At 42.0% G+C, this 26,239-nt stretch overlaps 1 protein-coding gene across 1 annotated transcript in view; it reads right to left on the bottom strand.

Moving 5' to 3' along the window:
- LOC118117942 (collagen alpha-1(XI) chain) overlaps nucleotides 1-26,239 on the bottom strand; it is a 77,185-nt gene that overhangs the window by 33,324 nt on the left and 17,622 nt on the right. The window contains exons 5-31 of the mRNA XM_035170633.2: nucleotides 24,145-24,273; nucleotides 21,100-21,189; nucleotides 20,728-20,826; nucleotides 18,433-18,741; nucleotides 17,172-17,237; nucleotides 16,060-16,101; nucleotides 15,486-15,548; nucleotides 12,362-12,436; nucleotides 11,798-11,881; nucleotides 9,723-9,779; nucleotides 9,180-9,233; nucleotides 9,008-9,061; nucleotides 8,567-8,620; nucleotides 8,427-8,480; nucleotides 7,672-7,725; nucleotides 7,524-7,568; nucleotides 6,759-6,812; nucleotides 6,611-6,655; nucleotides 5,411-5,464; nucleotides 4,325-4,369; nucleotides 3,878-3,931; nucleotides 3,746-3,790; nucleotides 3,269-3,322; nucleotides 3,130-3,174; nucleotides 2,179-2,232; nucleotides 1,965-2,072; nucleotides 698-751 (exon numbers count right to left, since the gene is read on the bottom strand). Of these exons, the coding sequence (XP_035026524.2) occupies nucleotides 698-751; nucleotides 1,965-2,072; nucleotides 2,179-2,232; nucleotides 3,130-3,174; nucleotides 3,269-3,322; nucleotides 3,746-3,790; nucleotides 3,878-3,931; nucleotides 4,325-4,369; nucleotides 5,411-5,464; nucleotides 6,611-6,655; nucleotides 6,759-6,812; nucleotides 7,524-7,568; nucleotides 7,672-7,725; nucleotides 8,427-8,480; nucleotides 8,567-8,620; nucleotides 9,008-9,061; nucleotides 9,180-9,233; nucleotides 9,723-9,779; nucleotides 11,798-11,881; nucleotides 12,362-12,436; nucleotides 15,486-15,548; nucleotides 16,060-16,101; nucleotides 17,172-17,237; nucleotides 18,433-18,741; nucleotides 20,728-20,826; nucleotides 21,100-21,189; nucleotides 24,145-24,273 (1,941 nt within the window). The remainder of the gene's footprint in view (nucleotides 1-697; nucleotides 752-1,964; nucleotides 2,073-2,178; nucleotides 2,233-3,129; nucleotides 3,175-3,268; nucleotides 3,323-3,745; nucleotides 3,791-3,877; nucleotides 3,932-4,324; nucleotides 4,370-5,410; nucleotides 5,465-6,610; nucleotides 6,656-6,758; nucleotides 6,813-7,523; nucleotides 7,569-7,671; nucleotides 7,726-8,426; nucleotides 8,481-8,566; nucleotides 8,621-9,007; nucleotides 9,062-9,179; nucleotides 9,234-9,722; nucleotides 9,780-11,797; nucleotides 11,882-12,361; nucleotides 12,437-15,485; nucleotides 15,549-16,059; nucleotides 16,102-17,171; nucleotides 17,238-18,432; nucleotides 18,742-20,727; nucleotides 20,827-21,099; nucleotides 21,190-24,144; nucleotides 24,274-26,239) is intronic.

The following is a 26,239-nucleotide window of genomic DNA, read 5'->3' as shown; positions in this document are numbered from 1 at the left end:
ATCCAGGACTTGTTTTCATTTTCTTTAACATTGCGGGACAGAGTATTTTTTCAACATTTCCATAATTTCTTGATGAAATTGTTCAGACATGTTTAAGGCGTTGGTCGTGATGAGTGCAGATTCATATAAAAATCTGGATTTAGTTGATTTAAACGCGCTTTCACGGTGGTGAAGGCTTTCTTCAGATGCTGTATTGGAACTAATTAGAGTTAAAAACCTGTAACGTACATAGCTGAGAGATGTGACCTGAGCTATAAGACCGTTTTTTTAAATTGAAGTCGACTGTTGGGCCTTGGTGGAGGCATGAGCTCTACTGAGTGCAACTCTAATTTACAATTAAGTTAATGTTTAAACATTAAAATCAAGCTTTAATTACATTTCTTTACCATAAAGAATATGTTTTTAAATATATATGTCAGCTCATATGCTTCTTACTCCCTAATATCAGTTTTGGCATTGGCCCTGAAAAAAGTCCATATCATTCTGACACATTTTTAAGCCTCATAGTTTCCACACTGACAAGCAGACTGGAAAAAATCGTCCCTCAAAAGTTCACATTAATGCAAACAGCTCCTCTGCTGAACTGCCCCTCAACCCTGAGTAATATCTCCATCCATGACCTCCGACCTCTCAGTGGATTCAGGGGAGCAAGACTCATTTCTACACACTGCCCAGCGGAGGTTGGTGCATCACGTACCTTGGAGCCTTGTCTTCCAGGGTAACCAGGCAAACCGGGGACTCCAAGTTTTCCCTAAGAAAAGAAAAACAAAACAAAAGACACTGTATTCTCATTGTGTCACTGGAGACTGCAGGAAAGTTCACAGAAGCGTTAAAGCAATAAACTTATAACAATAAAGTTTTACTCCTGGTGTGGGAATTATTTTAATACCATGTTTATGAACATGATGTCATCCGTGCACACACTTTTCTGCGTTTTGCACCCAAATGTGGATTCACGTTGGTCCATCGAGACTCTTTTCGATGGTGTACGGTCGTTATGAATTACACAGAATCTGATGCGACTCTCCTGGGTGCGCTTAAACATAAAGGTCAAGTCATATATTTTCATAAAGAGACTTTGAATCTGAAGCTTCTCACGCCAGTGCTGGAATGTGTATTGCTGCAAAACTCAAGATGACGACCACTATTAGTATTAGTGATATACAACTTGAGAAGGTTTAATATTTATATATAATAAAGTCTGCTGTCACACCAGGTGGGATGAGTTTATCTGTGAGGCGTAGGTCGATTTCAGTTGTAGCAAAAATGTTAAAATAACAAGCGGTAAATCATTTTTCTTAAGTCTCCTTTTCACATGAGTCTAATTATCTTTCAGTATTTCCCTTCCACAGTTACTGACATCATCATTTCTTCTTTCTGGGATGAGTATTGTGTAGTTTTATCCACATTTATTTATTTCCTATTTACTGTCTAAGAAAACAGTTAATTAATAAAAACTCATCAAAACAACCCTTACTACTGTCCTGAAACCTACAAGGATCTTATTTTCAATATTATAAATACTGCGGCACTACACAGCGAGAAGCTCACTGGAGGAACGTTGTCAACATGAGCCAATTAAAATGGGTCTGAGTGCCGAGCTCAAGGCAGCTGGAGGAAAATCTAAACCTCACATGATCAAAACGGCTGCGAAACTAAAGTGGACAGTTCCTCACAGACCTGTGTCTTTCCGGCTCAGTTCACTAAAGACGTGTTATTAGATCCCTGTTTACTGAAGGAAGAGAGCACTCGTTGCTCTGGTCTGTTTCTCAGTCCCACAGCCCCCCCGGTGAATACTTTATCTATTCACATATGAGGGACTATTTATGTGTGTATGTTTTCTTTCTTTTATTACACTCTAAAGCATGTTGGCTCCCCTTAGGCTTAAAACAACACATTAATCAATGAAGGCATTACGGAGAATCCACAGCTTTATAATCCAGTCTTAGCTGTTGATTGTTTACCTTCTCTCCAGCTGATCCCAAGGGGCCGGACTCTCCTCCGGGTCCTGATTTGCCCTTGGGGCCCTCTGGACCGTCCTCTCCTCTGACTCCATCCACACCGATCTCGCCCTGGATGCAAAGAATACATGTGTTCAAATTGGTTTCCCTTTACTAAGCACATGGTTTTTCTCTTATGCGAGTATCATTTTTTAAAATTTTGCAGTTGATGATTCACCTTGTCGCCCTTGAGACCCATGTCTCCCTTAAAGCCGGGGAATCCATCTTCTCCCTGAAGACGAAAAGGACAAAAGTAGTCAGTTATTGTTCGGAGCTGATTCCAGTATCTCAGAGACAAACTTATTTTAAACTATATTTCTGTACGATAAGTGGAATCTACAACACTTTACACATAAAGCAATGAACCCTGATTCAATGTTAAAGTGATAAAACAACAGGGATAATAACAGTGATAAACATTTACAGTAATGCTGACTGAGGTGCACAGGCTCATTAAGACAGATTCATACTGACATCTAGCGGCCACTTAGCTAAAGCAGCCACATGAGCGCTTCTGAAGTTAGTGTTATTCTACTGACATCTGGTGGTTCGTACTGAGAATGCAGTTTTCAACTTTTTCAAAAGTCCCTCGGTCGTTGTTTCATGAAAGCTGTGTTCTCCAGATTATATTACATTATATTAAATTTTATTATATTATATTATATGATGTCACAATACAGTAAAATATGATAGTCTTATAACTTGAAATCTTGGCATTGTGAAGATGTTTAGGACAGAATACATGAGACATTAGCTTTTAATGATAAATTCAAGTATTTCAGTTAATTTCTCCAGTTCCCTCACAATTAGTGTTGGATCTGCACACAGTGGCATCAGGCTACGTTCAGCACAGCGATCCAAGAAAACAATGCCAACTGATCAATCTGCACTGAGACTGCCGAACAAACAGCCTCATTCTAGTTTAATGCTCCGCGCTCAATTACAGCCCAGCGGCGTGACGACTTAACTGCCAGCCTGATGGGCCTCTATGAGAGTTCTTTCCACTCGCTGGATTCAAAGGAAGCCTCATTTGAGGAAGGAATTACAACTGTGATGGCAGGATTTGTTTCAGAGGAATGACATTCGTCAGCCACGCTGAATAGAAGGAGGAGAGCAGGGAGGCGTTTACCTTTTCTCCTTTGCCACCTTTAAGGCCTCTGATGCCCTCGGCTCCCTGGAGAGAGAAATAACAGTCAGAGTGACATTCAGGGAGGATGTGTAAGTGTCATGGCAGGGGGGTGGTACTGCATGATGGAGACAGCGCTTACTTTCACACCACGAGGCCCAGGGTAGCCGATGGATCCCATAGGACCAGGATGACCCTAAAAGGTTAAGAAACAGCATGTGATGTACATTCTTTACTGATTTTTGTCTTTGATGTATATACATGGACAGTACCATCTGATTCCTACAGGTTCATGACTTAACTCATAACATAACAAATACTAGTTATGTAGCAGGTTTCACCGCATCCAAACTTTTAAAACCCCACAGTGCAGCCTGTGAAAATGTTTTATCAGCTTGGATTGTACTTCATGATCTAATATGTTGTTGTCAAACTCTGACTAAATACTGACAATAAAAACAATATATTCACACCTGATGTTATCTAAATTGCCCTTTAAGCACACTAACCCTAAACAGATGCTAATTATAATATTTGCAAAAACTGCCTGGGCAGCAACACTTTGGGAAAAAACATAATTACACATTTTAGTGTGAAATCCAAACTACATGATACTCACTGATGTTCCTTTCTCGCCTGCAGGGCCCTCTTTGCCTGGATGACCCTGGAACAGACAGATTTCAGGATTTATCAAGAGGTGAAGATGTAAATGAATGAATGGTATTAAAATGATAGTGAGTGGGAAACTTACAGGAGGACCATCTGCACCAGAAAGCCCACCCAAGCCTTGTTTACCGTGAGGTCCCTACAGAGACAGAATAACAGGTACGTCAGACAGACAGACAGACAGACAGACAGACAGGCAGACAGACTACACCAGTATTACTGTACGGAGATTGCCAAGAGTTTAAATTCTGTTTTATATATTATCAAATCCACAAAACCACTAAACAATACTTTGAGTCACACACAGTAAGTGCTTATGCAGGGGCACTCGCACAGTGAAATCTACATAGTTTGCACGTCTGTGTGTATTTAGCCGTCAGGGCTGTGCGGAGCCGCCAGTCAAAGGCCTATAGCTCAGACAGCGCAGGTCTGCAGAATCACTTATGAGGTCTTGACTGAAGCGTTCACTTATCGGTGCAGCAGAGATGTGGTGGGAGGACTGAAGGGAGGACTGGGATCCCACTTTACTTACTTTCTCACCGGGAGGCCCGATTGGACCTTGAGGACCAACAAGACCCTGAAACACAATGGAAATATGTATTAGAACAGTCGAGCCCTTTTAGTCGTTTTCCAATAACAGGACTTGAACACTGGCAACATGACGCAGGGAACAGAACACTGGTTTTGTCAGTTTGGAAAAAGTCTGTGTGATGCGTCTGTAATTTACATATTTGAACTAAAATTCCATTTCTCTCTTCTACGTCCAACCATTGTTTTCATTGGTCGGCTCCTTTATGCTGCCTGTTCGCATCTGTTCACTCGGCCGTGCAAAGGGAGGTTCATTATTTTTCTACAGTTCATTTTTAAGTCACTCATCTTAAAGACGTATTTGGAAGTCGCCCAAAGTAGAATTACAAAAAAAAAAAAAGGTGTTAACAACTTGAAATTAAAGAGCTGTGTTATTCATCTGTGGCCTTCAGTGGATGCCATCAATCTGCCTCAGGCCCGGTGAAACTAAAAGGAGCAAGTTATTTACTCGACCTGTTTACCATCAGGACAGGTTCCTGCTAATACTTTCCAGGGAAATGACCTCATCGTGTCCAGGCTTTGAGCGTCAGCGGGACTTCAAACTCTTACCTGGCGATGGCCACGATATCAGGGGGTTCTGGTTTCTATTAAGGACGGAACATTTTTCACTGCGCCACCAACTGGACAGTGTAATCAGTGCTACTGGATAAATACAATACGTCTCATCTCAGCGGGACAGAAAGGATGTTTTTCTTGTGACAACAAAGTTCAAATTGAATATGAGTGAGTGTTTGGGAAATGCCTCACAGAGCGGCGGTTATTTGAGGAATGAAGGATGGAGAGAGCAGGGAGAGGAAGTGGAGAGAAATAAAAACATGCCTGCAAACATCTGATTAAGAAAACAGGAGCGCGAGTGATCACCTGCGTTTCCCCTGATGTAAAAGAGAAATGTCGAAGAGGAGCATGAGAAAGGGACAGATATGAGGCGGGGACGAAAGAGTGGGAGACACAGCGAGAAAGACAAGAGTGATCCAACAGGGTTAGGAAAAACAGATAGATACTAAGAGAGAGGGAAAGAGAAGGAACTTACATGTGGACCAGGCAAACCCTGCTGCCCATGAGGCCCTGGCTCTCCTTGTGGACCCTGCACATGAGAAAGGAAAGGGTGCGATTAATGTTTGTAATTTCTGCAAATTGATTCTCTTCTATTCATTACTAAACATCGCAACTACTAAAAAACAATACTGCCAAAATACGATTAAATATAAAAAAATATACAGCGGAAAACTAATCTTATGTCTAAAGGCAAGGAAAACTTCACAAAGACTTAAGTGCATCATGTCTTTTGCTCCAATGCACTGGATGTAAAGAAACTCTACAAGGAAAGTGGGGCCGGCTTGAGTGAGAACTTTGGATGACCTTGTTTGGTTAGATTAGATTAATCCATGTCAGGAATGTGCAGCTAAAAGTGGTGTCAATGTTTGGGGGACGGTTTTCTGGTGAAGATTGGTGAATGAATTACTTCCTCTGAACACACGCTGTGGGGCCACAGAACCATCTGCATACGGATTAAAGCTGATAAGGCTGAAAGTGGTGGGCTGTGCCGTGCTGCGATTTAGTGTGCCACAAAACAAACAAATAGAAAAACAGAGCGGGGCCCTGTGACGCAGCCTGATCCAGCTGTTACAACAAACACAAAACAAACCCTCAAAACTGAGCTTAAATGAAGGATTGGAGTGAAGTTATTAGAAACATTCTGGTTCCTCAATCTTGGAGGATGATGTAAAACCTCCATATGTTCGAGGAGCACCGCGAGGCACCATGAACCCGCCGGACAGCTCCGCTACTTTGGATACACTCCGCTTCGATTTTGACAAAACGCCAAGATCAACAGCCCGTTTGTGGAAATTAATGAGAAGCACACGTAATTTCTCTTGTGATGTGTTGTTTCAACAGCTGTTTGTTTCCTTGGCTCGGCGTCTCGATGATTTAGAGACTCGCTCCGCAACCACAGACAATGTGCGAGCTTGTCCAACTGTCATGACCAATGATCAGTTTGCCGCACTCGAAGCGTCCCACTGGGACCCTCCGGGAAGCTGCATGCGTGATGGGACCACGAGCTGACAGGATTTTCTGTTATACCCCTTACTAAGACTTAAAGCCTCTTCAGCAGACTTTGTTTGAGAAGTATGATGAGACGGTCTCTGCTGCGATTTACCATCTCTAATCAGCAAATAAGATGAGTTTCTACTTTTTCCTGGCTAAATATGAAAAAAAGAGCAACACTCACCATGTTTCCTTTGGAACCGCCTTGCCCATCGATTCCAGGGAGACCCTAAGGAAATCAGAATTTCAAAATGAATGTTAATAGCTTCATTAAAACCTAAAAACACATTACGAGTGGTATAAAAGTTAAATCGTATGGAAAATGTACTTACACGCTGTCCTCCAGTACCTTGAGACCCTCTGGGGCCGAGCAAACCTCTAGGACCCTGAATATAGAGACAATTATGAGTTCATTAAAATAAGTTAAAGTTATAATTTGAGATAAATTCATTAATTCTAATCTGACTGCAACAGTTGCAAAAATATATGTGCAGGGCCTTAGATGCACTGGAAAGTGACTCACTATGTAAAATACTGACCTCCTGAGGTCATGCATGGTAATGCAGGGGCAATTCAGGGAAAGAACAAAAGTTGTTTTTATCCTCGAACTCTTGAGTTGTTCATTTAAAATCAATGTTCTTACTCTGCTCCTTTATCATACAGACACTGAGTGATGAAATAGTGAGCAACTATTTAGTTTAAAAGGACAATATTGTTTTGGGTAAGAAAGGGAGCGAGTCATTTAGACGGAACCGGGCAGAATATGGCAGTTTCTCATCGAGTAATGACAGAACAACACATTTCCCCCGGTTCTAATTTCATGATCTATTATTCAGAGCCATTCTGACTTGGCAAGGACGAGACTACGAGCGCAATGGCCCTTTGCAGACAGGAATGTTGATACAAGAAGAGAGGAGGGCGAGGCTATGTATTAAAATAATTGGCGGAATGAATGTCGGGGTAAAGGAATGAGGGGAAGAGGACTGCTGCAGCGAAGGAAAGGAGTCGTGTGTTAGTTGTGTTTTCATCGTATTCTTCTCTGTGACGTGATCCGCACTTTAAAGATCCTGGTTCGCTCAGATCCGAAATGTACTTACGCTCTCTCCAGCCACACCTCTCTGTCCAACCTGGCCATCTTCACCCTGCGAATAGACAGAAGAACAGAGGTTTATTGAGGAATGTAGAGGGATTGTGACGGCGTTTCAGAACAAGGTGAAGGTGTATGGTGACTGAGGTGCTACTTACTCTTGGGCCGTCCTCTCCTGGAGGACCCGGAGGACCCGATGGACCGTATTCTCCCTGGAGAGAGATCACAGGAGAAGGGATATGAACAAAGGAGTGGGAGCGGCGGGGGTCACACGAGCGTCTGCAAGCTGGAAAGATGCTCCTAATTTCTACTTTTTGAAAAATATGATATGGGCCACAAATTCAGAAGCAAGTAAGTGTCTCTAATCTACAATAAGCTCGGTCACCACAATTGGCACTGGCCTATATGGTTTCCACTATTCATAGTATTCTATAAGAACCAGTCTACAACCGGGTGGCCCTGTAATTACTTAGTATAGGATAAGGCCTGTCTAGAAATACCCCTCTGTGATCTCTGTGCTCTCTCTTCTGGCTCTTTTTACGCAGGCTCGAATTCCACAAACACCACACTCAGCACTCCCTGTTCGCCTCCAGGCCTGGTTAGAGGCAGCCCCAGTGGTTCTGGAGTCAGTCCCACCGCTTGTAACTGGCACAAGCGCCCTAATGAGTTCCACTCCTTCAAAATTCATATCTGTCAACAATGGAGGCGCGCGTGAGATGGATGGGAGGCGGCGTCCGAGCTGCCAATAGGGCCCGATGCTGCTGTGAGGCACGGGGCAGAAACTACTGGGATCAACTAGGACTAGAAATAAGAAACTGTGGGATGTTATTTTTGGAGACGGAAGTTTTTGATGATGTTTGTCCTCTGATCTTGTTAATTCACGAGACCCTAAATTATCTCTCGTCTTACTTACTCTGTGTCCCTTCTCTCCGGGAAGACCGGGGAGGCCGTCGAATCCTCGGTCACCCTGGAAAAGATCGGCAACAAACGGTTATAGCTCTAAACACAGATAATCATAATCTTTTATTTTCGTAAACCTGGTGCATGCTTTACCTTGGACCCGGACTCTCCTGGCAGACCTCGAGATCCGTCAGCGCCGTTACGACCCTGGAAGACATGGAAACATCATCATGTCGGCCTTCATTTGTAATGACATTAGAAAGTATTCAATTATCTTGAAAGGCTGCGCAGAGTAAACACAGGGAAGATGCTATCATTTCCCTGACGAGTTCATATTTAAATAAACATGACTTTGTGATTTTGCTTGACACACAGAGATGTTATTGGGAGCAGCTGACTTTTTTGACATATAGCCATGTTTCAAATTAGACAGGCTCTTCTCTTTGGGCATTGTAGACAGAAATATGGGAATTTGAACTTTTCTATTGCAACACCAGAGGACGCCTGCAAGAGCTTAACCAATAAATTTAATAAAGTTTAAAAACCTCTTACTCATGTTAAAAACTGGGTAAAGATACAAAAATATATTATTACCCTCTTTCCTGGTTTTCCTGAAGGACCTGTTGAACCTTGAAGACCTCTGGGTCCCTACGGAGAACAGACACAAGGAAGCTTATTGTACAAAGAAAGGAGAAAACAAGAATAAAGCAAAGATTACAGCGAGGATAATCTTTGTATAGAATAATATGAATTGGTTCCTTCTCACCTGTGGTCCGGAGTCGCCACCGTCACCTTTAAGTCCAGAAGAACCAGGACCTCCCTATCAAACACAGACATTGCACATTTAAAGAATTCATCTGTCTTCACTGATGACACTTGGCTTAAAAAACAATATAATCTAGGTTGGGCCAGAATTCAACTCAAATCCAAACACACAAAATGAAAGGATTTAAAACTTGGACAGTAAATGTACAACTGATAGACCTTCTGGAGCATCTTATGTATCCAAGAATCACAGGATGATCATCGTAAATAACATGTAACATTAAAGAAGCCAGCTTTTGTATTTTTCCTTTTTCATTAGCCGATCAATCCACGATCAAGATGTAGAGTAAAATTAAACGAAATCCTCTCACAAGCAGGTAGAGAGTGTGTGCGAGATGCACGTGTGCTGGGGAAATGATAAATGCTCGAAGTTGAACCTTTCACACCAGGTTCCTCTAATCACCTGGTGTGTTTCTCATCAGTTACAAAACAGAACGGGAGGGTCAAGCCGATCGGTGGCGTGTGTTTGTAAATAGCTACTCACCACAGGACCAGATCTCCCTGTCATGCCCGCAGGCCCTGTAGGACCTCTCATAGCCAGCTGTGGATCAGAAAAGTTTCATTAGACCACTGCTCAGCAAACGTCTCTTGGTTTTACATCTAAGACGAGTGAATGGATGAATAAATAAAACTGTATTTCTTCCTCAAACAAAAGAAAGTGCATGAAGTATATATTTTTTTTGTGCAGCCATGTCTGAACATGATTAGGTTGTGTTTGCAGTCCAAGCATCAGTTCATGTTTATGAGTGTTCTGCTAGATTAAAAAGTAAACTTTTACTCTTGTTATTCTCAATTTGAAGAACATTTTATCTATTTTAAAACGAACTTGTTATGGTTTAAATATGCTGCTAATAAAGCAGAATTTTTCCTATATTGAATTTGACTCAGTATTCATTCATCTAGACTAGATTTAAAACATCAAGGGGTCTGAACATAATAAAAAAAAAACTCAAATCAAAAGCATCATATTTTAAGAACCTTAAAATGTGCAAAATTGACTCTGTTGCGGTTTTCACAGTTTCACAGGTCTTTGTGTCTGTTTATGGTCGACCACAGTGTGGTGCTGCCAATAGTTTGTCTGGAATGTATTTGAATGACTGGATTTGCTAATTCCATGAAACCAAATCATGCCCAATGCTACACGTTGAATCACACATTAACCCATTGTGGGAATTTCTGTTGCAGGTGCCAGAAAACATAAATACAGAGGCACTAATGAAAATTAACAGACTGCAAATAGCTCAAAAAGAGCATTTGTGCCTATGATTCACTTTCAGTTCATTACTACCCTTGTTTTTTCTTTGTTTCCTTCCTCCAACACTTGGCAGAAAAGACAAACACAGAAAGGTGACAAGTGTTTTTCTAGATTTTACCAAACACCAGGTCTGGCAATGCTCCAGCTCCACAGAGCGTTGTGAAAGTGTGAATATTTTTGTGTTTGTGCCACACTTAATAGTCTCCATGTGTCGCACAATAAATCACACCTTGCCTAAAGCCTAAAGCCGCATATTTCATTCTGTTTTTTTTCAACACTGCCATGGCTATCACCGCTGAGTGGGTGTGAAAATCTGCTGTGGGATTTATTTATAACCTTTATTTAAACTTGATGAATCACCGAGGGTTGGGGCTCATTGACAATGACGTCAACTAGGTGTTAAGGATTTAAAAGATAGAATATAAAAGAAGAAAATCAAATAAAACCACTTTATACAGAGGAACACTTAATTGCTGAGAAGAAAAGGGACAAAAGGATGACGAATTGTTTGTGATGATGGATTTAAATTGTCAATTTTAAGCTGCTTTGTGCAAAGACACGAAAAGCAGATCTGTCATGTTGGGACTTGCAGAGAAAGCCAGACAACCTGTTCAGCATCAGAGCAATATAAGAAGGGAGTTTCCCAATAACAGTCCTGTAAATAAACATATACAGATGCCTATCAGGTCCATCAGTCAGAGGAGACCACCCAGGTTTTGCTTGCAGGATGCAAAGCGAGCATCACCTGTGATAAACCTGAGGGCAGAGTGCGAAACAGCATCCAAGGGTTCAAGAGTGGAAGCAGAGGCATGACTATAAATCACTCAGAAATAATGTAGAACAGAAAGAAAAACTGCTCCAACTACATAACTATCCAAGTTTGTCGTAAATTCCTTATGAGGATGTCTATATGAAAGTTGAATTTGTCGTCTATCCAAATACTAAGGAATTGATGTTGTGTAACCCTCTCGATAATGGATCCTTTTACATTGGACACATAAAAGTGTTTTGCTCCCAGTATCTGGAGCTCAAGAGAAAAGCATGAACTTGGATTTAAGTTCATTCAACACAAGTTTCACATCCTTAAGTGTAGCTTTAAGGACATTTTATTATGTCAGCTGACACAGTAATATTTTAAATTCAGACAGTTTATAGGTTGAGGGAGACTTGTGAATTTGGGATTACTCTTTTTATTATTTGCTACACTTTCTGGGTCATCAAAATGTTTTTCTTTGCAGGTATGTACCGGCTCAGGAGAAGAAACTCATAGTTGCACCGAGGACACGTTTGCCCCTGATACTCACCCTGGCCTGAGATAGGATGGCCTGAGCCTGAGCTTCCTGGGCTGAAACCACTGGTCCCTTGTGCGACTCACCACCCGCACGGAACTGTCAACGACAAAACAAAACAAATAACACAATTAAAAATCAAATTGACTTGTAGGTTTTAACAGAGTGAGACGTCTAACGACCTCCCCTGGTGCCCGTGTTCAAATATTTGCTCTGTTCTGTGAAAACCGTAAAGCTGTCAGCATGCCACACGCGCACACTTTCAGACGTATACATATGCTGGCAAACGACCACAGGCAGCTCACACACACACACACACATTCAAAAATATGTGTCACAGAGCCTTTCAAAGCCTCAGTCACTGGTTCCACTCCATTGCACTGGCTGACATTTACAATGTAAGTGATTTGCAACCCAAAGAAAATAAGGCTGCGGTCCTTTGGCCTCCTGCTGACGCTGTGAGGTAAACGTACTAAATGAAGGGAGTTCGCGGACCAACGCCTGAGATGAAGGATGCACAGCGTGTGAGGAAAATACGACAGAAACTCCTCTGGACGTGTGGAAAGTTGCAGGACTTACTGGCAGCATCAGGATGGTACCTGCAGGCCCAGGGACACCGTCCGAACCGGGAATACCGGGACGTCCTGGAGGACCCTGGTGAGTCAGAAGAAGGGGAAGCAGTTAGTCTTTCTATGAGCAGGAAGATATCATTCCTCAGTGTGATGCTGAGGTCACCAACCGAAGCAAAGTCAATAAAATCCCCATTAAGCACAGTAATGCTACTCAAAAGGTCTTTGCGGTATTTGTTGCCGACAAACACATCTTCAAAGTATTTCATTTAGATCAGCTATTGCTTTGTGTTGCATACCAGCCTAACAATGAATTAAAAGTGGTTAATAAGCAAGTCGTATATTTTCCCATGGGATAACATGATTATTTTGCCATTCCTCTATAACCCCCTGGAGGTGCTGTGTAAACTGAAAAGAAGAAGAAGAAAAAAAGAAAGACTGATAAGAATAATAACAAACAACAGTAATAACAGTGGCGGTGAAAAACTAATCTATACACAGCAAACCCCCTTCTTTATCTGCAACAATAATTTCCATGTGGAGGTCCTTCGCTACACTCTGTTGCTTATTCCAAACGGATAATTGACTAATCCCACAGAGAAGAAGAACACGGGGAGTTCAGTCACAAAGACAAAGCAAAGACAAAGCATGTATTTCATTAAGGATATTTCCTTCAGGAGAGCAGCGACTTTAAAACAAGACAAATGAATCCACAGCCACATCCCTGTGAGGCTTTAACGATCATCACACTCCAAGAAACTCAATGTTGTTTGATGGATGAGAAATGGCCTGTGTTTAGCGCAGAGGAGAGATTATATTGTTGTATAAATTTAAAAAGGACAAATATTTTTCATGGGGGCGATTTTTAAGAAATCTCATCAGACGTGGGCGAAACTTTCATCAGTCTTTGCCTCTACGCTGAAATTTGTTAGCTTGAGGCTATGACTTGGTTGCTTTGACCTCAGTGCTAACAGTTGCGTGCTAAAATGCAAACTTTAGCATTGCATTTTTACATTCCTACAATAGTATATATACTATGTTGGCATTGAGCTCAAACTACTAAGGATGACGACTGTCATAGACTGTTTACAAAGATGAACGACGTGTTTTCACTTCATCCTATTTTACAAAAATGAGAGCAGAAATTAGTTGTTCAGATGCACTTTGAGCTAAGCGCTAACATTGGCATGCTAAAATGCAAACATTAGCCTTGCATGTTCACATTCCTACTGTAGCATATTAACATACCGTAAGAATGGGAAGAGCAACATAGTACAGCATGCTATGTTAGCATTAGCTCAAATTACATCCAAGGTTGTGGACATAAAGATGGACGACATGTCTCCACTTCCTCCTGTTGTACAAAAATGAAGCTAAAATATCCCGGCAGTGGGTGCAGCCATCTTGAACCATTGTTGTCATTTGGAGCCAGAGTCGTCACAGGAGTGGTCACGATGTGTAGCGGCAGAATCAAGGTCACATGCTCAACCAATCAGGTGTCAGGCAATTTGGCTTCACTTTTGGGGGGGGGCTGTCATGTCGTCAATCTTTATATACAGTCTATGGATATAGTCAATGGTTCTACAGAGATACTGTCATGAACTCAAGTGTTGAACAGGTGCAAAAACTTGTTTGGTGACAGGTGAACAGTCAGAGTTATTAAAGTCAATAGGATTCACCCTCTGGGAACCAGGAATATCTGTACTATTCAAAAGTTGTCGAGGTATTTTAATTACAAACTGACTGACGTTCTAAGAACCATGCCAAGAATGTGGATTCAATCTCCTTGATTGCATAAAGTTGCTCATACTGAATAATGACAGTAAGAACAGACGGTAAAATTATGATACGTCTAGATCTTGATTTAATAAAGACAAAGGAAATTATCATAAATCAGATCAGGCCTAAGTCGTACCCATTGGTTCCAGAGAAACCAGGATCTGTTTAGCAGTCTTGTCATGTGCTGCAATCTCAGACTGTCGACTCAAATTGATGCCATGTGTTCACATCTGCCTTTCCCCCACAGAGGTGGTAAATACTCGGCATCCATTGCTGTTACAGTACGCACAGCGGCCCCTAGTGTTAATGACCGTCCTGCATAGCTGGGAAAGTGGCATTTGAGTGGAAAGGAGAGAGGCCGTGGCGATGATGAGCGAAATGAGCTGATCAAACGTCGAGACCAGGCGGATACTGCGCAACGGAAAACCGCAAGACTACAGAAACCGAGTCACTTTTAATCCCCCTGTCAATCCTCAGCAAGACTCGTTCTCATGGGAGGAAATAAGTGGAGGGGGGGGGGGGAACTTTTGGTGCAGCGAAATATTTTCTGATCACTTTGACCCTGTGGAACAATAAGCCTTTTGTACTGGTCATACTGGAGGAGGCACGTTTGGGTGTTTTGAGGTTGGCAAAGAAAGAGTTAACTTCCAGAGACATGAACTGATCTGCTGAGAGTGCGATGAGAGGGGGGTGCGGGGCAATCACCGCATTTGAGAAAGAAAAAAAAAAAAGCCACGATCCAGCCTTCTGGAAGGGGTCGGGCACTTACTCTGTGTCATCCAATCAATCACACAAGTGAGAGGAATCCCACAGTGCAGGAAAAAAATAAAAAAGGCTTAGAGAAAGTTTAGATTTCTACATATTTTAAGCCATCTCCTTGAACTTCTCACAGGTCCTGTGTTATACCAACACAGCTGTAACACAACAACACAACTTCTCTTTGTATATTGATAGTTTATGGGCATCTCACTTCCCTCACACCACTCCGCACTACACGCCCCCTAACTGCTGCAGTAGCAAGCTGTGTCCAATTGCATTATTCATTCCATGACATCGAAACAGTACTTCACAGTTTTTCCAATATACAGGAAGACGGCAGGATAACAAATCCAGGGGTGTTTTTGCTGACACCCATAATTCCACAAAATGAATGGCTAAGGTTAAAAATAGGTTTTTTTTGCCAATTATAGCCGGAAAAACACGCATTTCTGTTGATATACAAGTCATCTGGAATCTTAATTGTTTGTTCCAAATGTCTTTTATTCAAAATGCAACTTGCTAGGAAGGAGAATGGGGGACGGGGTTTCTCGACAACATCTGTAATCAGCTGTGAAATGAGGCCGGTCTTCACTCACCCTCTCGCCATGATCTCCTGAGGCACCTGGGGGACCCTGCAATCCTGGGGTACCAGGAAGACCCTGAAAACCACACACACACAGACACACATGGACTTAGCATATTATATCCCAAGCTGCCGCTAACCAGCAGTCCCACCACAGTCAGTCTATCCAATACTTCACATGCACAGGCCAACAAAGACAGAGGGAAAGACATGGGTTCAAAAAGAAGCCTCAAAATAAAATAGGACCCCAACCCCCTCTTCTCTCTCTCTCTCTCTCTCTCTCCCTCCTGTACTTCCCTACACACACACACACACACACACACACACACACACACACACACACACACACACACACACACACACACACACACACACACACACACACACACACACACACACACACACACACACACACACTCATGCACACACACACACTCATGCACAAATTCACATTTTGACTTTCTCTCCCAACTCAAGCTTCACTGGCGATCAGGACTGACACTCTTTCCATAAAGACATTTTTTCCCTCTTTAGCTGTTCTCCATCTGTGGAAGGCAGACAGGAGTGTGGGAGAACGTGATACTCACTCCTTGGCCGGGGGCTCCTTGGGGTCCTTCTATAAGCATCCCCTGAAAAAGGAAAAAAGGGGAAACAGTAGCATTACAGGGCGGCTTTTAAATCTAGAAGCAATTTGAGGAGTAGGGGGAAGAAGTGAAAAGAGCCAGTGGGCGCTCAGGGTTTGATGCTGAGGAGTTGTTCTCATACGAAGCTCAAGATGTTAACAAAGCTCCAGTTATTTGAAACTCTGATCTATAAAGTGTTTGTGGTCAGAGACTTGGATGTGAGGCTGTGGTGGTAACAGTGGTAAATGGTATAGAAAGGCTCTGTGAAGATCTTATGTATTGTGGCATTTTGTGTAGACAGCGGTTGTTGTGTTTATGGACATTAGAGCAAACATGAGTTAAATCTCATCAGGAGGGAAGATTGTTTATTGGATAAAATAAACAAGACCTAAAGATGAATTAGATTGAAAGTGGTTAGAGCTAAGGCAGGTCTACATATAGATCATGTACAAAGTGGTAAAGTTAAGAAAGGCTCAGTTCAGTATTAACATCTGTCTCAGATTCACACGTGGAAAACTCTAAGTTCATCAGTTGACGACACCCGTCTTTAGAAAGAATCTCCATTCTTCAGTGACCACGTAAAATCACATCTCACTTGACCACATATGTCATATCTGTGCACAAAAAACAAATGATGTAGTTTGTGGCCAGACCGACTGAACAGATGGGTTTGTCATCAGTGAGTTAGATTTAAAAAGCGGTATGAGACTTTGTTTGAAATATGAAATCAATATGCGGCACTTTTGATATTGTGGCGGTTGGCACAAATAATTCCACGTATGGGAAACACTGAGAGATGTGAAAAATGCTTTCGGCCCATTATGAAACTGTAACAGGTTTAACAGGTGTAACTTGTGATCGGATCGCCTGAGCTGGATGTTAAAAGTAGAAGGATAAACAACTGCATGAATTTGCTGAGGTCATAAAGCTGTAACATTAGCAGGCTAATATACAGTGATATTGTAAAGTGGTGGATTTAACACATTCTCGGTTTGTTTCTAGTACATTTCGTTTCCAGCATGTGCCTTTATCCTCTCACTCTGCATTGAAATGAGCTTGAAGAATGCTTCACTTACTGGCTCGATGACAGCAGGTTCGCCCTTCTCTCCTTTCTCCCCCAGGTAACTCTGACCTCCACCCACCTACAAGACACAAGACAGACCAGGTGAGCTTTTTTACACAGGAACAGGGGAGAAATTCATACGTAAAGACAGAGCACCAACGGTTTGACAGCCAAAAAGGGAAAATGTGAGACCAATGAGCAGCAGATGCCCTGACTGATGCTCATTGCCCAAACGATGGTCTTCTCTTTTATAGAGGTTACGTAAAACTCCGACATACCTGCTAGAGAAAAGATTAGCAGAATGCTGACTGGTGCTCTGCACGCTTATAAGGATTTGAGGAGTTCTCAAGCCAAAAAGCAAGGAGGAGGGGGGGAGGGGGGTTTCTTCAGCCTGCTGGAAAAATAAACCTCAAGAATGATTTTTGCAAGAAGCTATAATTTTGACTTTGGTCGGACTCCTATTTATTAAGCTTCCTAAAAAGCCAGGGACTGAAAAAAAAAAAGACCCCAACTGTGCACAAATGTGGAGGTCGTTACCTGACACTATCCATACAATGACTTCACATGAAGGGAATTCACAAACCAACCTACAGCAGCGCGTCCAAAACCCACCAGATTGTACAATCAAGCCTGGGGAGGGACTCCTTTCATGCATTAGGGCTGTGGTGTCCGGAGATTGTAGCGTTGCGAGCACTAACAGAGCCGTTTAGATTAATAGAATTATTAAAGCAGACGGATCTAAAGCCAACATCCAGACATGGGCCGTGTCACTTCCTGCCTCTGTGAATCTGGACCCCGAGGCCAGGACGGGGGCTGGAGAGAAGCCTCCTCAGACACTACCTCAGCAGTTACTTCTGCTTGGTTTTGGGATGTTGATCTGGATGTGATGAAAAACATTTGCTGAGCCTGAAGTTTGTCATCAGGTAATCCAAACAGATCATTGGTGTGATAACCGGGGAGAGGCATGTCTTTGATAAACAGCAGAGGTCACCGGGGTCGAGAGGTCACAGAGGCCGGGTCGACATCTGTTTATCTCCTGGAGACTCAGCCAGACAAGGTGTGGGGTTTGAGGCTGCTGGTGTGTTTGTGTTTGGTGAACACCAACGCAGAATGCTGCGAGCTACAACCCGATACCAGTAGAAACAACAAACAGCACAAATTGCAAACACCCCATCACACAGACACCACCGGCAACTTCTCCATCGTTCCACATTCCTGCCACTCCTCCCCCACCAACCACCATCTTCATTCCTCCGAACCACTCCGGCACTTACGTTGCTCTCTCTGAAGTCTGTCTCCGCCGGAGCACCCTGACCAAACTCGTCCTCATTTGCGGGAGACGTAGGCCTGGCTTCAGTGGTGCCATAATCACCATAGTCGCCATACTCGTATGGCTTCTCTACAAACTCTTTGTTGTCATATTCCTTCAGGTCGTACTCCTTAAACTCATACGCGTCAGCGCCAGGCTCCGCCTTCTCTTGGGCGTCAATGGGGGCCGCAGCCGTTTCCACAGCTGCCGTGGGGTCCAGCCCGACCTGCTCCACGCCGGTGATGTAATCATCCACTATTTCCCCATCGTAGCTCTGGGATCGGAGCAGGCAAAGAGGGGGCAGGGGTTGTTAGGATGGGAGAGAACATGGAGGATTGGTTAGTTAAATGAAACCATGTGAACAGCATCAGTGATTCACATGTTTATTTATAACACAATCAAAGCATTAGTGTTTAGCAGTTTCGTTAAATCATCAGACGCCAACTAGGTAAAACTCCTTTAAGGGAATTTTCAACTTAGTTGTGCACACATCCTTGTGTCTAGCTTGGGATGGCATCCATAGCTCAACATATGTGATATAATAATCACATTTTAAATTCTTAATTGTTTCTCCGTAGAGCAATAAGAATGTGATATGTCCCAAAGTAAAGACACACGGATGTTTGACACAAGTTAAAAGTAAAATATACAAAAAATATGCTGCATATATTCAAATATATTCAAGTTTTACCATTACAGTCTGAAGGTAATTTAGAAAGCATTATATTAAATATTTCAATCTTAGAGAAAAGATCAAATGCTAAACAGTAAAGTTAAAAAAAAACTGGATTTAGTTTGAAAAATACAGAACTTTTTAAGAACTAAACCAAAGGAAAATAAAAGATGAGTCTTCAAAACCTGTTTACAATCTGAGGCAATACAATAGGGAAAGTTGATTGTACAGTTGCACTTTGGTTTGTAAATCAAACATGTGGTCAGCTTGTTGAAACAACCTCTCATGCAAATATTGTTTCTGTGATCATCTTTTTGTGAGTTGAAATTTGTTGCACACAATTTTCCATTTGTGCAATCTCGGTTGATTAACGTGCATTTAAGTGCACTGCAGCTCACATTAGTCACTTTTCACTTCGTGGGATAGTGTGACACATCTTAGGCAGAATTATTAGAGGATATATATACTATATATATATATATATATATATATACACAACTATTCCTTGTTCTAAACTGGTAACCAACTTCTTAGTCACAGGTCCATTTCCATGTATTTTAGCCAACAATCTCTCTAATCTTCCGTCATTACGTGGTACATTTATCGTACAATACAAACCTAAAAAGCAAATTCCTCAACTGAACATTTAACAAACCACAAACTATGGCTAAATTTAGTCAAGACCTCAATAGTCGGTTATATTTTAAGCAACGTGCGGCCCCAGCACAATGTGCACTCAGAGACAGCCAGGGCTAAACTCTAAAAAAAAGGATAATGAAAGAATAATTGGATGCACAGACTGTGGAAGTTATCAGTAATATAAACAACCTCCCACTGACAACACAATACTGCAACACACCAAAAAGCATCAACAGCAATTTGGTCTAATTTGAACCCACTGTATGAAATGTCTAAGAAGTTGTGCAGTGCACCACAGTCTCCAGTCACCAGACATGTTCCAGCACATGTGAAGTTTCCATGGTTCGCCCTCTGGCCTGTCATCTCAAATAAACATAATGTCTGGAGCTGAGTGAAGCTGCATTATCCACCTCGAGGTAAATGACAATACAATTGGCCGCATTGTTTTAGTTTAACCCCCAAATGTTCCTCATTAAGCTGAGTTTTGGTTAAGCACAAATTAAGGCAGGATCTGCCATATTCAGGATATGGCAGAGACGTAGTGATGGGATGCGTCTGTCTGCTGATTTTCCATCGGTTACGGTTCGTTTAACGACAAAGTTTTCCCGTTTCTCTCTTTATCCAGACTCCGTTGGATGGAGGCTGTGTCTCGATGAAATCAAGGAGTAGAATGAGCTGTTTGAAGTTAGTGGGGCCTTGTTGGGTTTCAACCTCCACTGGCGATCATAAAAATATGTCTTATTGTTGGTGATACCCTCAAGGGTTTTCTGTCATAGCTGTTCTACCGTATAATTTTACAAATATCCTTAAAATCCAAATTGTCACACTGTAAATTGTCTTGATTGCTAATTCACATCAAATATCTCTGAATACATTTTATTGCAGACGAGTTATTGCAGACGAGGTTCATAAAATGAAAATTGAAAAATGAACTCTTTGTAAAGTTACCTGTCCTTGTCCGGCGGTGTCAGTGGGAGTTTCAGGCTGACTTCCGTCCACTGTGGAGTAGTCATACTCACCTGTGTAGTATTCTGCATCCACATTAGTCTGCAAATAAGAGCAGGAACATGCGATATGGGTAAATGCAAATCATTACAGTATTTGAGAGCTTCTTTAACATTATAATAGTCAGTATTTGCAGAGACTTTGTAATATGTGTTTATAGAAGTAAAATGATTTAACATATAGAGTATATAGCTAAATAACTATTAAGAAAGGGAATAAGATCAGAGGGTGAAAGGACAAGAGAGAGAAAGAAGGACATCATGTTGTTGTGTCATCATGGTAGGAGCCATGATAACGGTATTAGTGAAGCGTTACCTCGGTCTTGGCTCCTTCAGTTGGGGGAGCGTCAGTGGCTACATCTCCTCCATTGTATTCATAGGGATCACCATAATCATAGACAGGGTACTGGAAGGAAAAAGGGACGGGGGCAATCGGTTAATTGGTGCAATCATGTAAACAAGGCAGCACAATGTCACACAGACATGTTGCGCAGTATTTACATGGCATGTATGAGTATATTGAAAAAACTGTATCATGCTATTTTATAAATAACATGGTCAAACGATGAAAATATCACATCCATATTAAAAAAGGCAACTTATTTTGGATATGGATGAAAGCAGCAGTCATCGATTCCCCTGAGCTTCACGCGTCCTTGCTTAGAGATTCATATGCGTAATTTAACAGATATTAAAATTCTCGGTTTTCTTCCAACAGGATTTTAGATGGGTTTTTTTAGCTCTGAAAATCTACACCACTTTTATGTCTCTCTGTTGTATAGGGATCTGAAGCCAGGAGACAGTTAGCTTAGCATAAAGACTGAAAGTGGATAGAAACAGCTAGCCTGACTCTGTTTAATCTGTATTAAATATATTATTAAGTTGCTAATTGGTCCCTGGCACTAAAGAGAAGAGAGAGGAATCAATCCTCTCGTTTAACTCTCTGCAAGAAAGCAACTATGTGTTACTACCCAAAATGTCAAACTATTCCTTTAAACAACCAAAGTTGATGGAATATTATGTAGTTTTAACATTTGACCACGTTAGCCTTTTTCTTTTTTTCTTCAAAAACTCTTCACTTTGTTTTTCGCTGCTCTAACACAGTCAAAACGGAGGCGAGGTAGATTAAGTTAACAGACCGACCCCTGATATGCAACGCTCTATCAACACAGGGATAAATATTAGTCCCTGGACAACTGCTAAGCTCATAAAAATAATACAAGATCCACGGTTTGCTGCATTGCTGGCTTGGCCTCGTTTCAGCGGCCAAGACGGAGAGAGGGGGTCAAACCAGAGAGAAGCCCTTGGCCAGACCGACTAGACTGACTGACACCGGAAACAGAAAGAGGGACAGGGTCAGAAAATAGAAGATAGAGGACGAGAGAAGGATTTATAGAGATTTATGGCGTTGAAGCGCTTGGCTGAGTTGAAGGTCTTCACCACAGGCTTGGATCAAAGGCATAAATACTGTAGTGAGCTCATAAAAAAAAGGAAAGCTCCCTCTTCCGTCTCCTGCAGCAATCTCCCTTCCTCTTTTAACCCAGCTGCAGACATGTGGCTCACGACTGCAGAGGAAGGGCTTAAGGTCAAGGAGCATCTTCAGAGGCGAAAGGTCAAAGCCACGCTCTGTGCATTTACAGAATTATAGAGGTCTGGTTATTAAAAAAAGAGGGTTCAGACCTCTGAGTGCACAAATTTTGGATATTTCAACTTATACGATAGGGGTTTATCAATTGGAGCAATTACTATTCAGTTTGTCAGTTGTGCAGGAGGAAATAAATTATTTTAAATATGACTGAATGGGGGAAAAACATTCCTGTCATAAATGTACAGAAATTGATAAACCAGATTTACAATGTTCTTAAGTGCAAAATCCTCTCCGCTGTCTATTCAGAATTGACAAGCTCCTTGTCTTGGCAATGAAGAGCAACTTCCAGATGAAGCAATTTTTTCCAGGACATGGTACCAACTGTACAGCCAATGTTTTCAAATGGAGTATGGACTTTTTTTTTTTTTCTTTTCTTTGAGAGGGGATTCAAAGTCTGCTTTTCCAGGTACTGGGATTCTAGCTGGGGAAGGAAAAGCTTAAATTTCCCTGGGAGTCTGGGCAGAGCCTGCAGAACTCGTTAGTGATATAAATCACGGGGCCACTCCAAAGTGGGCTCAGACTTCGTGGCAGGGAAAAGGGAAAAGTTTCCAGAGTGAGCTCATCAGTTATTTAGTGAAATGCTGAAGGAAAATGTCAGCCGACAGAAAGGCTTGAACCAGCAAAATAACAGAAAATTAATGACGAAAAAAAAGTTCCTGACACAAAGAAATTTGAAAAGGCTACAAGTGATGTTTTGGAGCCAGTGGCAATAAAATGCAAAATTTAAACGGGGTTCAAACTCAAAAAGGTATTTTGATACAGCAACAGTGAAACAGACAAGAGAAAGAGACAAATTAGAGTTTACATAGAAACTCATACCAGCCTGTCTCTGTCAAAGCACTTATGCCTGAAGGAATGTTTGTAGAAAGGTTTTAGGAGCATGCAATTTGAAGAGGATATTCTTCTAGTGTTTGGTGTATTTCTGGCACCATGAATGTGCACTGGCTTCTACTAATATCTGTCCAAGACCAAGTGTTTTCTGAAAAATGATTCAAATGGGGTTTAGGAAAAAGAGGAAGTCGATGATTTCCCCTGGTCTATCTCAAATAACACAACACTGTCCAACCCCAAATCCTCACTCTGAGCACCAAAGCACGATGTCTTTACTTTTTATACTTGGTCTAAACACATCTTGGTTTGTTGAAAAGGAGAACACCATCTTGTTTAACAGTTTGTAAGGTTTACAGGGTCATGATGTTCTCCTGTCAGCACAACAGGAAAGTTGCACGGTGCAGCTCAAATGTTGCTCTTGGAAAAAATGTCCAAATACAGACGTTCTATCCTCTTGAAAAAAAAAAAAAAAGAATCCAGTAGCTGTAGGAGCATTAAAGTTTTACATTTCCTTACACAAAAAGCGGTCAACTTCAGTTCAACTCCCTGTTTTTTCATTCTGACCTACTTCATTTTCACCGTTCCACGCCTTCTATTTCACTGTCTTACTTCATCTTTTGTTTTCTAACTGTGACTGACAACACCCAAGTCCTAAGTTCTCTTTCCAAAGTCCTGTTATCACCTTCACTACATTTCAAACTCCAGCTCTCATTAACTCTTAACTTTTCTCTTCCTCACTGAATCTCTAAAAACCTCTTTACTTCCCCCTACCCTCCCCCATCTCTGTCTTCCCCCTTTCCCTCCCTCTGGAGAACAGCTCATCTCGCTAGCTCCTAAATCCATACCCCCTGACGTGACTTATTTCCCCTTCCAGATACAGACCTCCTCTTCAGGTTCCTGAGCCTGGGGGGTGTCATGGTGGTTGGGGGTTTCACAGTCGGGGCTGTAGTGTTCACAGTAGTCGTAGGCTGCCCTGGAGTCTGCAACAATCAGCAGCTGCTGGATGTCACCCTGGAAGAATAGAAGAAGAACAGAAAAGCAGCGTGTCAGCAGAATGCAGAAAGTCAACACATTTCACAGAGTAGAGAATCATGGACTGGAACGTACACTCCCCCACGGCAAATTCTTTTCTTTCATCCTGAGTGTTACCCCAAAACATAAAACATAATGTATAACATAAAAATAGGGAGTCTGCTGGATAATTTACAATGGTACACGTGTACGTTATGGCCACAAGTTTAATTTATTTCAACCGAGGTTCTGAGAAATCAACTTTTTCCAGTTTGGTTTGGAAAAGGGTTTGAATACTCTGGAGGCTCAGCCACTGCTGCTGTGGAGGAGAAGCTCTAGTCAGAAGGGCTGGGTACCAAAGTCAGTACTTTTTAAGGGTACTAAGCCGAATTACGTCTGTAATACCACGTTATATCAGACGGTACAATCTCTGTACATGTGAGCGCATCTGGACTGGAGTAATAAAGCATAGAGAGAAAGTAGGAGAGCAGGACTGAGGTGACTACACACTCCAGATCAAAGGGAAGCAGTAATGCACCTGAATGCTGAAGAAGAAGAGAATGATGTCCATCGTAAATCAGGACAATGGTGAGCAGAGCAGGTGTGGTGAAACCCTCACTGCAACAGTTGTGATGTGAGATGTGAAGCTGTCCGGGGGCAACACATCAAACTTGAAGCAGCAACCACAGGCTAACGGACATTAGCACGGCAGCAGTCAGAGCCAAATGAATGGATTAAGTTGTTAACTTCACTTTTTTACTGTGTTGTTTGATGGTAGCTTAGCATTTTGACTTCCATTAGCCAACACTGAGCTGAGTCCAAAGCCTTAGTGTGAACTGCAGCAGAAAATGTAAGAGGACCCCAAAACGTTTTTTTAGTCAATGTTTTCACTGCATTTTTCTGTACAGAGGCTCGAACTTTTGACTTTTTAACCAAAGGAATACTCTTTTTGACACAGTTGCAAATCTTCTGTACTTTTTTAATGCCCCTCAAAGCCTTGGAGGGGCTCCAACATGTCAGTCACCAAAAACTGCGCAATAAACTGACTGTGAATTTTACTTATAGTGTCCTGACGCCCAAAATAACTCAGGAACTCGGAGAAACCCTCTCTCACTGTCCACTCTTTGTTTCTTTCATGATCACAAATAGAAACCAAATGTTAACGTCCTTGAAGTATTTACAGATTCCTCTTCGCCTGATTGCCCCAGCGTGGCACAGACGTGGTGATAATTAAATGTGACAATAAAACAACGAGGCAGATGTTGTAGCGTCCCAGAGGCAGTAGTCTCTCGACTATTGATTACATATAGTTTTATGGAATAGCTCAAGGCTTTAGAAGGGTCTGTAAGCGTATAAAAAAGAACTATTGTATAGGCCCCCTCGCTCAGCCCTTCGAGATGGTAAGTCCGCTACACAGCAGATAAATAACCAAAGTCCGTACTTATCTCAGGCCGTCTGGTTTTCATGAGCTGTTGGAAAAGGAAATTAGATCCGTGCTCACAACCCTTCGATCGGCCAAAGGCTCCTATTTCGTGATTTTTCTCCAGAGGAATTTCTCAACCGGGAACTGCTGTGTCACTGGTGGAGGGAATGTTATCTATACCTATTAACCATATGGCCACCTCCCCTGACCTTTAGTTACCAAGAGGACGAATGAATGGGCAAAAAAATCCCCAGTGCTGTGCAAAGGTGAAGAGGGGCCACCATCAGGGTGGCCTCTACAGAGGAAGCACATACATGCAGATTGCATTAAATTACAGGAGGCAACATCTGCACAAGCTTAGACCTCTGGAACGCATTAGATATTTACGTGACCACTAACTCTCCACAGGGTATTGGACAACCCCAACAACAACTGTAACAAAGATGATATGAATTAATTCTTCATACGGAACAATCCGTTGGTGCTTAATAACTTTCATCCCACCTGCGGTTGTGGCATTAAGGCCATAATCACTAACATGTG

The sequence above is a fragment of the Hippoglossus stenolepis genome, chromosome 11 (assembly GCF_022539355.2).
Source record: "Hippoglossus stenolepis isolate QCI-W04-F060 chromosome 11, HSTE1.2, whole genome shotgun sequence".
Taxonomy (NCBI): Eukaryota; Metazoa; Chordata; class Actinopteri; order Pleuronectiformes; family Pleuronectidae; genus Hippoglossus; species Hippoglossus stenolepis.
The sequence above is the reverse complement of the archived record's forward strand: the minus strand, read 5'-3'. Positions and strand labels throughout refer to the sequence as shown.